The sequence below is a fragment of the Chelon labrosus genome (genome assembly GCF_963514085.1).
Source record: "Chelon labrosus genome assembly, chromosome: 14".
In the NCBI taxonomy this organism is placed as follows: domain Eukaryota; kingdom Metazoa; phylum Chordata; class Actinopteri; order Mugiliformes; family Mugilidae; genus Chelon; species Chelon labrosus.
In genome coordinates, this window is record NC_140347.1 from 15,305,317 (window position 1) to 15,321,460 (window position 16,144).

The 16,144-nt window shown below is 42.4% G+C and overlaps 1 protein-coding gene across 4 annotated transcripts in view; it reads right to left on the reverse strand.

Moving 5' to 3' along the window:
* Positions 1-16,144, reverse strand: part of lpgat1 (lysophosphatidylglycerol acyltransferase 1) — a 52,644-nt gene that overhangs the window by 19,408 nt on the left and 17,092 nt on the right. For 3 of the 4 annotated variants that reach the window (XM_084560669.1, XM_084560667.1, XM_084560668.1), the window contains 3 exons: positions 12,247-12,365; positions 10,792-10,887; positions 4,676-4,955 (listed from right to left, as the gene is read on the reverse strand). In XM_084560669.1, the coding sequence (XP_084416795.1) occupies positions 4,676-4,955; positions 10,792-10,887; positions 12,247-12,318 (448 nt within the window). In that variant the 5' untranslated portion in view covers positions 12,319-12,365. Of the gene's footprint in view, positions 1-1,790; positions 2,584-4,675; positions 4,956-10,791; positions 10,888-12,246; positions 12,366-16,144 lie in introns of those variants that run through there. The other variant, XM_084560670.1, reaches the window with a different exon arrangement.

Here is a 16,144-nt window from a genome sequence, read left to right on the forward strand (position 1 = left end):
AGGACAAAACACAGTGAGTTAGTGTCAAAGGCGAAAGGGTGAACAGCTAAAACGGTGAGCATGTTCTTCTTTGCGTTCGACTATTACTATCAGAGATTCAATGACACCTCAGTAGATCAAATCATTCAGGTTTAGGACACCGCCCGTAAACATCAAGCGTTCCTGGAGCATTTTGTATCACAGCAAAGCCGGCAAATGAACGCTGGTCATCTGCCAACTGATGGAGCATCAGCTCAAGTCCCAACCTGACAGAATTTGGCCAGTAGCTACGTCTCTGACTCACAATAAAAGAAACGTTAATACCTGAAAAGCATTCATAGCATGTCATTTTAACCCACAATTAACCTCACTGGTACATCACCTTTAATTTGAAAGAAGAAGGGCAGTTAAAAAAAAAAAAAAAAAAAAGTAGAGACATGAAGGCGAGCGGTGGCAGATGGGAGAGGGAATGCCAGACGTGTGATTAAATTTGGGAGTCAGCTGCACGGTGCATGTGTGCAGAGTATTTAGTTGCGTTAAACGGGGGCAGCTCTGGAATCACCTGCACGTAATCACAATAATATAAATGACGAGAGGCGTGTGATGAGGATGATTTAACACGTCTAGGTTTTGCTTGGACAGAATTTCCCCCAAACATCACTCGAGAGGAAATTCCGCTGCAGACTGTTCAGAGAACGCCTGTTGTGACTTCTGGGAATGGTGCTCGTCTCAACATGTCCTCCACCTGTCTCGTTCCTGGATGCCTCGAGGTGATAACAACCGCAACATCCGACTGTGGGCATTACCTAAACGTTGGATTCTTCCTTTAACCGCTGCACGAGCCTAAAAGAGAGCACCGGCGGCCTCCGGCAGCACAGACACCAACTCTAAAAATGAGCGCGGTGTGAAGCGGCGCAGCATATTCGACCGCCCGGCTAATGTCACAGCCCGCTCTGCCGTTACTGCGCAGCAAGCACTTCCCTCTTTGAGCACACTGGCTTCTTTTTCTGGGGGAAAACACGCCGCACCGTGTGTGACAAAGCGGAGCTAAACTTTACAAGACACGTGACAACATTGCATCACACTCTTGTCAGGTTCGCAGGCGGCAAAACAGGGGAATGCTGTTAACAAGTTATAATAGCGTCCCCTTCACAGAAATGTGTCAGCAACATCGCCGTAGTAGTGGTGAATAGACAGTTGTGATTCACGAGCCAAGTTCCTCTGATTAAGGTACATCACGCCAGTTAGCACAGATCCATAAGGTCACATCGTCAGCCACAGTTCCTCATTTTGATCTTTTAGTTTACTCACAACAGGGCTCACCTATCCTGCAAATGTTTACAGCATCGATCCAATCATATGACAGACACCTGACACTATCTAATCATAGTTCTGTCAAGCTGTTAAATCCCCCTTTTTTGTCTTTAAGACAAATGTGCTGGATATATTAAATGTGAAACTGATAGACATCTAATGGCTGGACTGCATTAGATCATGGACACTAGTATTTAGATAATAATCAGAATATGTCTGTGACATAAGAGCAACTGGACTTGTAGAGTTTTTTGAGAAGACATTTCACCACTCATCCGAGTAGCTTCTTCAGTTCTAGGGGACTGGTGGGAAGTCTGAGGTTTCAATAGGAACTGAAAGGAGGGGGACAAAACAGCCCCCCCCCCCCCCTCAACAACAGGTAAGTACCCAGTCGTTAATGGAAATTAGCTGCACCAGTTCTCGGTTGTTAGCATAACAAGCAAGTTTTTTCAGGAGGAGTTCCTATTTAAACCTCAGACTTCCCACCAGTCCCCTAAACTGAAGAAGCTACTCGGATGAGTGGTGAAACGTCTTCTCTAAAAAACTCTACAAGTCCAGTTGCCTTTTTTTGAACCTTTGTTGGATATAATAATCAGAATAAAAACACCTCGTGTAACCACCCAAGTAATGTGGAGCATTATCAAGTATTGTACTGAAAGTGGCGGTGTAAACCTTTTGATAATGTGTTAAATAGGAAAATATTATAGCTTAATAACCCTGTAATCATTTCTCTGGTTGGAATAAATACATTCTTTCTACACATGTTTGTCCCACTTGGAGTAAGCGTTGATGTGAGGGGTTCCAGGAAAACACGGTAGTTGTGTTTGAAAAGATGAACAAAGCCAGCTGTCAATAAATAAACTTCTGTTGTATTTCTGTCAGAATCAACTCTACAGAGCGGGAAGAAGCACTTGGCACACATCAACAAAGTTATATTGTGATTGGCGCTTTAGTGCATCTAAATTACATATAATCTAAATCAAGTTGACAAAATATTCCCCATGCAAATGCACACATTTGAGAAATCAAAGGTCAACTTGACTTCACCCTTCATCGGAAACATGTTTAGCCAGCGAGACTGTGCCTGACCAACAAACTGTCTAATTTATGCCAATGTTACAGTGACTTCATAGACATCCTTGGTATCCATGTGAATGTGCAGCGCCACAGTTGTCCCCGTGTGGGTAACTGGATCCAGCTCTCTGTCCAAGTGTGCTGAAAGCCAGCCACCGTCTCTTGCGAGTCGCCGGCCAAAGGACGGGGCGCTGAGCCAAGGCGTCGCGGGTGACCCTATATGTCATGACAAACAATACTGTAATCGAAGGCAGCCGGGGTAATTTAAAAAGACATCAGATAGGCTGTGTCATTCTGCAAACATGCAACAGGAAGGAAATAAACAGGCAGATATCTGGCTTGCGATCAGGCCACTCTGCGGGCCAATTATAACACTTGAAGCCCACACCTGTCCCCTCTTACCGACTGCAACGTGGTTCAAAAGTGCCACTGATTGGTCGCCGTTATCAAGCATGTTTTCCCCGTGGGTCTTACTGGAGCGCCGTTCCCACCTCAAATGACTCACAGCAGTGACCTTTGCCTTCCTGCCGGCTGTAAATACGGTTTTACAACACATGAATCTTATCAGTCTTTCTGCGGGCTGTTAGCTACACCGGCGACCAGTGACCCATGCGCTTTGCTTTTGCACCGAGCAGTGTATTTAACCCAGGTGACATTGCATGGCTGATACACAGAGCGACACACATTTACATTAAATCCTATTTTCTCCAAGTGGCCCATTTGTCTCTGAGTGAGTCAGCAAGCTCTGGGCACCGCTGCAGAGCATCAGGGAGGGTCAGAGGGAGACAGAGCTGTGTCTTTGATCACACGCACAGAGACACACACACACACACACAGAGAGAGAGCCCAGGACAGTGAGGGACATAGTGCTCTTCTGGGTATGTGCGCTTTCTTGCCCTAGGTTTTAATGCCATTAGCTAGATTCAAGTGGAAGGACAAGCCCTACTGCAGCAACCCGCTTCCCCTCCTCCTGAGCTGCTGCACTAGAAGAGAGGACATAAAGCAAGGCTGGGATATGAACTGGCAGCACAGCACAAAAGCAAGGACAAACATAATGTGCAATTAGACATGAATAAGACTGACCTGTCTAACTAAGAGGTTTTTAAAAATCCACTACTTGCCAAGGGCTGTAAGAAAAGAAGCTCCGCTGTATGTAAATCAGTGTTTGTTGACAGTGTCTGGTTAAATACTTTGCTAAATTAGCACAAAACAAAACAAAAAAAAAACCTGCACATACAGCACCTTATTTAGTACATAAACAGACTTCATCTAGTTTTACAACGGCCAATTACGGAGATACGTTTGCTTTGGTTTGACAGTCTGTCCTGCAGAACGACAAACAGATGGCACCTCACTGTTAGTGCTGAGGCCGTAGGACTCAGAGCTGTGTTAGCAAAGCGGAGGAGGGCTAAAGACTCTGAGCCACATTCTCAATAACGCTGGCCCCAAAGTCTCTCCAATTTACTATTAACACAGCACGCCCTTAAAATGGATTTTGAACGAAAGCCAAGAGAGTCCGCTGGGTAAACGGAGAGTGGAGTGTGTTCGGGCTTGGGCGAGCCACCGAATCTCTATGGCTGTTTTTAACTTTGCACTTTTTTGCCAAGGACTGTTTTTCAAGGTTTACTGAGTTAGTTGAAACATAAACATGTGTTTGAGCACTTAACCACAACCTGAGGTTTAAGGCGTTACTAATACTCTTCCTGTAACAAAGCTAAAGATGATTATCTGCTCTACAAACAACAACACAGTCACATCGGTTTTTAAATCCACACATGTACAAAGACAGGCTGTTTTACCATTTCTATACATTTTTCTTAAAAACTGTATTATTTTCACAACAAAAGCATATTCACTGGGCGGTAACTTCCTGCTCAGTGGCTGTATTTAGGGCTCGTCTCAAGACAGAAAAAAATGACTTTCCTGCAAATCACCGCTGGGGTTTTTCAGGAACACTGATGCAATTTTCTAGCACCTCTGCGCATGTCACCCTTTTCCTCTCCCAGCAATCTTTTACCGCCAGTCGCTTTTCATTTAAAACAGGACTCCCCGAGGACAGCGGGACACAGAGGTGCTGATTTAATGCTTCGTGTTTGAAGCACGCCTCATATCTGGCCTTCTACCCAGAGAGTTCTTACAGGGTTAAGTAAAGGAGAAATTGTCCTCTCCCAAAAAAAGAAAAAAACCCTTTTGAGAATCAAACATAAATAAGAAAAAAGAGCTCTATAAAACTGAGATACAATTTCATAGAGCTTAAAAAAAACTGTTTTAACATGAAGGAATGAAGTGTCTGAAGCCATCTGGTTACCTGTCTGGTTTAGGGTCCCAGTGTCACTGCCCACGCTGCCATTCTCCTGCTGGGCCGATAGTGTTTTCAGGATGACGTGGGTGGCCCCGAGACGAGGCAACGTGACATGGGTCAGGTGGGGGAGAGAGTTCTTCTTGGCAAACAACTGGCTGGTTTCTCGCCTCTTGCGAAGGAAGCCGCCCTCCGGGAACAGCACTATCCACTTCCTGTCGCGGCTGTGGTAGTATTTGTCTAGGTGATCTTTCAGGTAGATCAGCTGCTTGTCTCGGTGAGCTTTACCCTGAACGAAAACAGAAAGGACATGTTTAAAGGAAGCAATTAAGAAAAAAAAAATAATCATGTGAACAGTTTTGTTTCATTTTAAAACAGAATGACTCAGGCTGAATTAATTAACATAATAAAACAGATAATTTTTGACAGCGTCGGACCCGACCCAACAAATGAAAACCATCAATCAAACTCAAATCATAAGTTGCATTAACACTGCGCAGCACTCAGTGCCGCATTAATGTCATTAATGGCGCGACTGAAATGGATGCAAAACACGATGGCCTTGACATCACAGAGCATTAGCAGGATGAAGAGTAGCCGGATTGATTTTTAGTTAGGTCTGGTCAAAAGTCATTTTAAATGTATTAGCCAGACTCGTCTGTGTGCGTGTCGTGTGAGCACATTTGTTTATTAACGCAGCTGTGTGCACTACAACTGCTACACCACCGCAGTTAAAGTTAAAACGAAGAAAATCTGTGAAAAATTATTTATAGTCTCCGATTTGCAGGCTTCAGGAGGATCAGCGCTTCCCAAACCTACACATGACCTTGACACTGTTGCTGTGGTTTTACTGCAGATATAAGAACCACATGAAGCAAAGAAAGTATTCACCAACGTTACAGTGTGTTGCAGTGGGGAGAAGGGGAGCATTCAGAGGACAACCCTTTGTGAAAAATTAATAGAATAAAGCTGCATTTAAACTTGGGATTGGATCTGACTGAACCATCCTGAGCTGAAGGGTCTCTAATAGCAGACCACCTGTCTCTTAATGACAACTTGCTCTCACATACTTCAGTTAACTGGAAACCAGGGTATTCGCTCAACTGCCACTTTATTAGCATCCGCTGAGCTAAAACTACTGTCCTGCAACGAAGCCTACATTCATGAAGGTTATAATGTTTAGGTTTTGTTGAACTTAATGGTTGATTCTGAGGTGTTGCATTTACGTTTTCAGCAAAAAAGAAAAGCCCTGTCCACGTATAATACACAGAAGAGACAACTTTAAAGCTCCATCCACATAGAAAGGGATTCACTTGACGCTTTGCGGCCGACGGTCGCTAGTGGTTCTTACCTACCTATAATTTTTAGACCTTAAAGGGTTCATATAAGAGTAAAGCCATTCACTTGTTGCCCATCGCTTTCCCTGGACAGGTCGCCAGTCTATGGCAGGGCTAACACAGAGAGACAGACAACCATTCACACTCACAGCTATGACCAATTTAGAATCACCAATCAACCTAACGCGCATGTTTTTAGACGGTGGGACGAAGCCGGAGTACCTGGAGAGAACCCACGCAGACACAGGGAGAACACACAAACTCCCACACAGAAAGGCCAAGTCGATCAACAGATTTGAACCCAGAACCATCTTGCTCTGAGGCATCAGTGCTAACCTCAACAACCCAACAGTTCCCAACCCAAACGTTGAGTTAAACAAGCAGATAAAGCATTTCTCTTGTTGCCGTCACTGCTCTCTGCTTGAAAGAAACTCCGGTAACCACCATCTGGGTTGACTTAATGTTTCAAACTTGGTGAATTTGTTGGTTAAAAACAAAGCTGTGGACCGTGTTTCCTTGCGGTAAACATCTAGGGAACTTGGAATTTCATTTAAGCTTTTTATGGTTTCTTGTTCTAACTCGCCTTCTGTGTACGACCCATTAACTGCTGTTCAACATTCATTGGCTCCAACACCAACATGAGTAGCTCAGCTTCAATCTCCGTTATTTGAAGGACACAGAGAAACTCAACACAGCTGACTAGATGCTGACTAATGTTTTAGTAATTATAGAACCAGGATGACACACCAGCTCACAAGTGTAAATGCTCACAACGACGTAGACCACTGAAGTAGGTTACAACATAGGCTCTGAATAGAATCACTGCACAACTATGTACCAAGCTTAAAAAATGTCAGACAGCAAAAAGGAAAACTATTCAACAATCTCCAAAAAGACCATAAAGTCAACTTTCAGCAAAAGGTGCTTCAGGAGTACGACAGAACTGAAGAGCTGCTGCACTAGACTACATTAGCTCTAGTACCTCGGAAATTGGAAGCTGACTGCATGTAGTGAATAGAGGTTGCTTAGTGTACCTCAGTAATATTCAAAGGAAGGTGCTCAATTTGACAAGCAAATGACACGAGAGAGGTCATGAATACGCCCGAATGTGAAAGTTCCCAGCATGTGCATTTGTAGAGGCATGTCTACAATAAACCATCTGGACGTGACTTCATTTAAATGAAGAACAAGCACAGTCAACACCTGACACTTGTAATTTAGCCAGATGCTACCTAGCTTTCTATAGGTAGCTCTCTTCAAGACACGTGCTCTTTTGATTTCACTTCATTACAGATATTGATGTATCTCAGAATCAGAATCAGAAAAAGACTTTATTGCCAAGCATGTTTGTACATACAAGGAATTTGCTTTGGTGTTGTTGCACGCATTACGCATAAAATAAAATGAAATAAAATAAAATGAAATAAAATAAAGAAATCTACTGTCTGGATGGACTAATGGGTACTAAAGGTAAAGGTAGGTACACACCAAACAGATACCAAAGAACTACCGGCAATAAAGGATCATTTTAATGTTGCGCCACATCAACTGAGTCAGGACCATAAAATTGCACCTGAACACACCACAAAGACGACTAATGGTCAGCTGGCACATACTGCATGAGCTCATTTCTGAGATCTTTTTCAGAATCACTTGCTTAACACGCATGTTAAAAGCTGCTTAGGTGCACTATATTCGGTGTAGAAATTTCAAGATTTGTACATCCTTAAATTAGAAACAATACAATATTCAGATGTGGTTTTAAAGTGAAGGTGAGACAATAAAATAAAGGCAACTGTGCTACAGCCATCAAAGCCCAGTGTTGTGCATAATGATGTTTGGAGACATGTCTGTCAGCCTGAGTGGACAGCACATGCCAGGGTGGCCAGGGCAGCCGCTTGCTGTGCTGCGTGGATGTGAGAAGTATTCTGAGGAAGGATATGTCAAGAATGCACACACACAAGAGTGCCAGAGGGTATCACAGGGAGACGAGGGATGGCAGAAATCACCAGAACTTGCTCAGACTTTCCACTACATCCCGTCTGGCTGTTAGCAGGCATCTGGGTGCGGGGTGCTTCACCCTCGGCACAGTGCCTGATACGAAATTCCACGGCAAAGCATTTCCATGACCTAAAAAATTTAATTCCCTCTCGCCATGCTGTTTCTGCAGCTCTAAAGAGTGAGAGATGAGTGTGTGGGCTTTTTTTTTATTTTTTATTCATTTTCCAGACAAAACAAATGCAGACAAACTGTGTTTGGCATCAACAGAGACAAGCCACTGTGTTCTCATTTAAATCGAAAACTCTGTTTAGTGTCACAGGGAAAATACGACCAATGGGAAAAACAATGAAGGAAACAAATGTCTGCAAACAACTTATATATAGTCGGATGGCTGCGTTATAGAATAAATAATGTTTTTAAATTTTTATTCGTAGTTAAAAACAATTCTGATGACACGTCGCTGCATTAGGTGCCTGGAGTCACAGCAGACTCCTAAACTGTGACATGAATAGATACGCTACGTGTGCACCTGCTGCTGTTCACCAGACCGCTTTGACTCCAGGTGTTTCCTGGCTCCAGATGGCAGGGTGCATGCTGTCCTTACATTTCTGCCTCCTGTGTGTTCACTAACTTCCCTCCGGACATGTTCATGTGCGTTCTGTGTTTTAAGGTTGGTGAGGAGGTGTGTGTGTGTGTCTCAAGTGATACATTTGGCAAAACCTTAAAGCTGCCTGAGCTCCTTCAACATCAAATTCTTTGTATATTAATTGGGTTGTCTACAATTTTCTATCATACTCAGTAGCTCTGTGTACATATAACATTTCACTAGTTAGGTTTTCTTGTGCTACCTACAAATTTTAACTCCAGACTTTTGCTGCCTTCATTGGTGAGGTTGTGTTTTAACGTGGGAAGTCATGTACACAAAGAGGCTAACAATTTAAAAAGCTAACAACCAGGCAACTTAATGTAGGAAACGCACGGGTACGAGGAAAGGAGGAGGCAGTTGGAAAAATCAACATTTTCCATGGGGATATTAAAAAAAAATTACCTGTAAATTAATATATTGTAACAAAATGACAATATATTAACTTACTATCCACCTCCACCATTTTCCGAAATATCAGCAAACACATTGCAGCTTGTGAACTCGGACGTTATCGAACATTTTTTCTTACAAGGACGTGAATGCCACAAGAAGGAGCCGTTCATATGGGGACAAGGACAGAACGCATTGTATGCACTAAAGATTAAAAAGTCCCTTGAGACATATTTGTGACTTGTAATATTAGGTGATAAAGCTTTGTTTCATTAATGCGCATTAAAATATTGTTTCACTCATGTCACAGTTGTTAAAAAGTCAACTAAAATCATGAAAGAAAGAAAAAAAACATTAAAGAACCTATGAGATATCCCACTAGAGTCTTGTGAGTGAATCCTCCCAGCCTTACGATGGTCTGTAATGAATCTGTGTTCCTGGCCTCAAATTAACCTCGAAAACTGACATTCCAGGAATTCCCTGACCAGAAGGCCGCTGACTCCATGCCTAGGCCTGCCAGAGATCTGCTTCAACTCTTCCCCCCCCACACAACAAAGGGTCTCACAGTCTTACCCAGCAGGAATCAGTAGCCACTGTCCTTCTAGGGACTTCTAGGGCTGTGGGTTCATTTTACACTTGACATACTGTACTCTTTGTTTGCTCGCAGGTCAATTTGACTTTGGTTTGCAAAGGTGATAAGCACACAAATGCCACATTGTAAAAAAAACATTGGCTTCCTTGGTAGACAAAGGTGAGCAGCTGAGGTAGCTCTTTACCTTTGTCACTTTTGTCTTTTTATGCATATAAACGTACTACTGCTATAAACATCTCTTAAAGACACATGCTCTTTTGATTTCACTTTATGACAGATATTGATGTATCTACTGTCTGGCTGGACAAATGGGTAGTAGCGTAAAGGCAGGTACACACCAAATGGATACCAAAGAACTACCATCAATGAATTTTGATGTTGCCTCCCATCAATTGAGTCCGGACCAAAAAGTTGCACTTGAACACCCCACAAAGACTATGACTAATGACCAGCTGGCATCAAATGAAATAACTCTTCATACCAACAGGTGGCGCTAATCTGTATTTGTTGTCCAAAAGGGAAAACAGGAAGTGCTACTACTAGCTGGAAGTCTGAGAAGAGCTACAAACCGTCGTAAATCGTGCTCATCTACAGTTTATCGTTTCTCAACGACTATGTTGTTGAAGATGAGATGAAGACAAAAACGACTCAAGGCGCTGAAAAGCTGTCAACAGAGGTCTGATAAGAACCAACGGTAGAGGACATACCATAATATGTGGTTAGAGAAGCAGCTTTCGGCCTGTGAGGTAACTGGTTTGCATATATACATACAAACAAGGCAAATAAAGGTGATCTGATAAACATCCCACAAGCACCCCAACGGTCGGGCAATAGCAAACAGTCAACCACTGTCTAGCTGTGTCAGGTCTTAAAAATGTGCCACTAGTAGCTGAGGTTGGATGAGTTGAGTTGCGGCCTAAAGTTTTGTGATTTTTGTCAGGAAAAATATCAAAGTGTTGACAAGTGGGAGAAAATAGTCCGCTATCCCTCAGCGATACGTGTAGCTGTAGCCCTTGACGCTACTATGACAACTTAATAAAATGTTTAAGAAAATGAAGCAGAGCGCCTCGATGTGGATGATTAAACGTCGGGTGTGACAGTTAAACAATGCAAAGAGCAAACATGCTGAGACCTTTGGTGTCAACTTTGAGTCTCTTACCTGTCTAATGAAGAAGTCCCCATGGATGAGGGACACTAGGCCGAAGTTAGTGTATTTGAACACATGGTCCATCAACCACATCATTTTTTGTACCACCTGAAACAAAAAAAAGGCAGGAAAATTTCAATTAACATTTTTAACAAACACTTTTGTTCAGCCCCGTGTTCTTCCTCTAAGCACGAGACTTGGTGCCAGTACTACAAACGGATACCGCCCCTCTGAGCGTTTCCGCCCTCGTGACCTGCAGCGATGCAGATTTGGCTTACTGTCCTTTCAGTGCTAAGAGGATAAACTGGGCCAGGGATGCAGTTGTTGAGGCAGATCATGTCATCACGTTTGAGCACTGCGGCGCCGGCCTCAGCCAAAGAAAAACAACGCAATAAACGCAAAACAACACGGGGGCACCTAATCGGTATTTATGTTGTCAGACAACTATGTGAATTGTGTCAGGACTCGCTCCTTTTTCTATGAAAACAGGTGAGAATGTTTCACAGAACTGTAACAAAAGAATGGGCTCTGATGTTTGGACATGTTTTGCTTCCTTGACTGTGTGTACTGATCGAAGTGGAAAAAAAAAATAAATAAATGCAAAGTAACCTCCTCTTGACTCTTTGCACGTTTGTTATTGGCTACCTGAGAACTCAGCTGCTTTACAGTCAAACTCACACGTTTAATTTGAATGCAGCAAACCACAGCACTGTTTTGTGCTGCCGTCACTCTCTACAACTACGTCAGTTTTTTTTGACAAGATCACAGTATCATTTGATAGCGATGGGTCTTTCCTGAACCACTACAAATAGGCAAAATCCAAATTAATTATAACACATTTAACTCTGTTATTCACTAGTTTTTAAACAGGACTTTTCCTTTAATTCATCTGTCAAACAAGCTTTTCTTTGCACAGCTATCATTTTGCTAAACAAACTGACAGTTGAAATGCTGACGAACCTTTGACAAACAGTCTTAAAGGACAATTCCCCTAGCCTGACATATTTCTGCTGTGGCTCCACAGCTCACGCTAACGTTGGACTCAGCACCTTCGTTGTAGAGATTCTGGGAAACGATGAGTCGCACAAAACAGCGCACGATGGAGTGACTAGTGTTAGACCTCTGCAGCAGCAATTCGCAAATAAATTTCTCAGTTAACTTTGGTTCAAACGCAACAAATATTAGCAAAGTCACATTTTTTGGAAAGCCAACATACCCTAATCTCTGCAAAATAAAGACCGCAAAGTTAGCATGACCCATACCAGCTAATGGGGAATACACAAGGTTAAAGCTTTAAAATAGCTTTTAACTCTCTATTTTTAAAGCAAGGTTTGCAATTCTAAAGGAAATCCTTATTCACACAAATTCCACACTGCTTTTTATTTACACTGACTATCACGTGTGCAAAACTCTCGGATTTCCTAAAGGAGATCTACATAAAAGTCGCACGTGGCCGCCTCTTCTTACCGAGCCCTTGTCCTGCAGGCACATCATGAGAGTGCACACGTCCCCTGTGGACTGGTGGTTGACGATGACCATGGCTTCTTCTTCAGAGATCGGCCGCACGTCATCACCCCACTCCGTTACTGCGAGGCAAAACAAAAAGAGACACAATCTGATTACACATGCAGTGCAAAGATTAGCTTTCCAAGGGTGTTGGCGTGAGGGCTTTCAAGGAAAACAGAAGATGAATGAATGAACTGATTTCTCCTTAATAGTCATTATGCGTGTGCTTAGGGTCTAACAAACAAAGGACAAAGTTTGATAACGTAATATTTTATGTGATGTTTGGGTTTTGCCTTTTCTGTGTGCCATTTCAAACTCTGAAGGGAATTGATTCCTCTCGGAAAGCTATTTTAAATGTGCTGTTTATACTCAATGTTTGCTAGCTAGCAGTTTTTATAACACGGTTATGACTGATCACAAACTCTCAGTGAAATAGTCTAAAATCATCAGGAATCTTTTTTTGTGCCACCTCGTCAGTTCATAATACTTCCACAGGTCAATACTATTACAAAGAAACATCTCATGCATATAATCTGCCAAGAATGCACAAGTTTTCTTCTGCATTTCTGTCTGGATGTGTTTAAAGTACACCATGGCAGACGGTTACAACACATCGTCCAGCTGTTTTCCATTCAAGTGCTGCAGGTCATAAGGAATCTCACCAAAACTAAATGAACACTGTTCAGCAGGGTAGCTATTATGCTAAGCACTGGGTCTGAAGCTGTTCACAGTTTAGTTAAGGCAACATGTTTGCTTTTAACATTAAACATAATTTAGCCAACACAATTAAGGCACGAGCTAAAGGCCAGTGTACACAAAGAAATCCACTTTATCCCTGTCAGGCGTTATTGTTTAAAAACCGGCAGCGTGTCCCCTTCCCGCTTCCAAATCCACCAGCGTCCTGACAGTCTTGACGACAAACTGCCGTAACACCCTAAATGGGTCGTACAAATATTTACACTTTGCTGTAAAATGTGGCCAAATGAGTCTCAGACCAGCTCCGGGGATAGTTTGGATGATTACATCATGTACAGTGGGATTTTGTGCATTCTGCTGTCCTGGATTAGTCATCACAGAATATGCATATTAATCCATGTTGTGACTGAATGACAAAATGTTAGTCTTTGGTTTTAAATAAGAAAGCAAGAGTGAGTATGATATGATCTCTTGGACTCCAGCAAAGGAAACTGCTCAAGAAGAAAACAAAAGACTTACAAATAGATCATCTGAACTTTAAGCGGCACACTCAACGGTCACGTATGTGTTTCATGGTGAAGCTATGAGTTTTGATTACACTGGCAAAGAAATGAAAACCATCCACAGTTTGAAAAGCAATCAAATCAACTTATTTATAGACATTTTACAGCATTCTGCCAAATTAAATCCGCTGTCATTTCATTATGTGCTTCTATAGAGTCACATATTTTCACACCTGCATAAATGTGGCGAGAAGAGACACTTGAATGCAAATTAAATTCAGCACGCAATAGCGAGGACATGTGAGTAAACTCAACTATGTGGTGACAACCAATGAAAGCAACTGTTACAGTTGGTATATGATGCAATCACTAGTTCCGCAAATGTTTACCACAAGGAAACACTGTCCAAGACTTTGGTTAAAACCACCAAATTCACCGCGCTGACAAAGGGGCTCGGAGGGTTGGACGAACCAAGATGGAGCAATAGTGTTTCTGACAGTATTGTCCTTTCAGATGGAGAGTGGAGACGGCCAGAGGAGCCGAGCAGCTCGGACCATACGCAAGCAATAATTTTTATGTTCTGCTTGTTTTGCTCAGAAACATTTGGGGTGGGGAGCATACAAGAGAGTTACCCAGGCAACCAGATGCTGGGACATTTGTCAGGCACAAAGAGATCGGAGATGAGTGAATCAATTTATACTAGGACATGGCATAATACACCGATCAGGCACAACATTAAAACCACTGACAGGAGAAGTAAATAACATTGAACATCTTGTGACAATTCAATGTTCTGCTGGGAAACTTTAGGACCTTTGATTTGTGTGGATGCTGGTTGCACCCACCTAGACTAGACCAGGCACCACAACCCCATAGCAACAGCACAAGGTGTTGACCTGGCCTCCAAATTCACTAGATCCCAAACTGATCCAGTATCTGTGGGACGCACTGGAACAAGCGTGATCCGCAGAGGCCCCTCCCCTCAACCCATAGGACACAAAGGACCCCCAATAACAACATTGTGTCGCCAGACACCACAGGACACCCTCAGAAGGCTCATAACCGTTCTCTGATGAGTCAAAAGTGAAAAGGAAGGTGGTCATAATGTTACGCCTGATCAGTGTACACAAGACTGCATGGCTATGTATTAGCGTAATGATGTCTACTTAGCATTAGTCGCATTTGTGGACCCATTTCTTTTCTTAATGTGAGATTATTTTTCAGGTAATAATTCAGCAGGTCCTCAAAACATCACAGTCTGAATATCCTCAGTTTAAAAACGTAATCATCAGGCTCTGTGTCAGCAGCACACAGCATTATTAGTAGACGTGTTGCTGGGGGAGCTCCCTGACTGACATTCTTCATTTGGATAAGCACTATGTGCCGTCAACATCCTGTTACGACGGGAGTTGATGCTCATTTGCATGCCTATAAATAACGCCTCTCTTCTCGTTGGAATTATATAAATTAATGAAAACTAAAATATAGCTGCAGTTCTTTAGGCCAGGTAAAGACACATCAAGTTCATGTCACAGAGGTACAGCAAGGTCTCATCTACCCACAGAATAGTTTTGATCATGATCCGACAAAATGATGCCGAGATGTGACTTTTCTGGTTTATGACTTTGTAGCCTGCTTCATGCAAATGTCACCGACAGAGAGTTTGGATTCAATGATAAACCACTCATTGCTCAGTCACATCAATCAAAACTTAAGATATAATGTACTTGGCATAAAGCAGGAATCCTGGCCCTTTTAAGGATTGAACTGACAGCTTTAACTGAGCACCTACAGACATTTTTACATATCTCATGCAAATAATACAGATCGAATTCACACCTAACCTTTTCTTAAATCAGCATCAATCAATCAGCTGCGATAGAAACAAACTTTCCAGGTAAATGTTTGTGTGCCTGCTCCTGTGCTTTGCTCACTAGTCACACATATCGGATTTCATCAGTGTGCTTTGTGGTCACATTCTCACACCAAGGACAGGTCTGGTGAAAATTTTTTTTTTTACAGGGCGCGTTTCAACTGATACAGAGGAAAAAGTACCACTGCATGCAACTGAACCGTCCTCCAACTAATCAGTGCCATTTTGTTGGGAACAAATAAAAATTTACTGGCGCTCGGCATGGCGTATACGACAATGCTGCTGTTACTCTTCTGTCCGGATAAAGCCCGTCCAAGCGATGTGACTGCAGGGTTTCTGCAGGTTTGAGCAAGTGAAATTTAAGACTCTTTAAAGACCTTTTTCAGACCTTTATGGGTTAAATTTAAGACCTACTCGAAATACGAAAAATAAGGAAACGACTTTCCTTTTTCATTCATCATTCACAAAACTATGATGAATTAAAAAAAAAAAAAACTAAACTATCTGAAAGCTTATACCCTCTAGATGTCAGGAATGCCAAACTCTAATACCACAGTCCAGTTTAGGTTGCACACTCACTAAAAATTAAACAGCCCACTGTCATAGCACAGAGAGGATGCATCAGCTTTTCAACCAGCCAAAAACAAGACACAAGCAGAGCCGGTATTTTAACTATTAGAGTGAGTTTTGTTTGTTAGTTGGTGGTGAACTCAACTCAACTCTAAAGCAGATGTTAATGGCTAGTATGGCACAGCTGCTTTCCAGTGTATTTAAAAGTTGTTAGCTA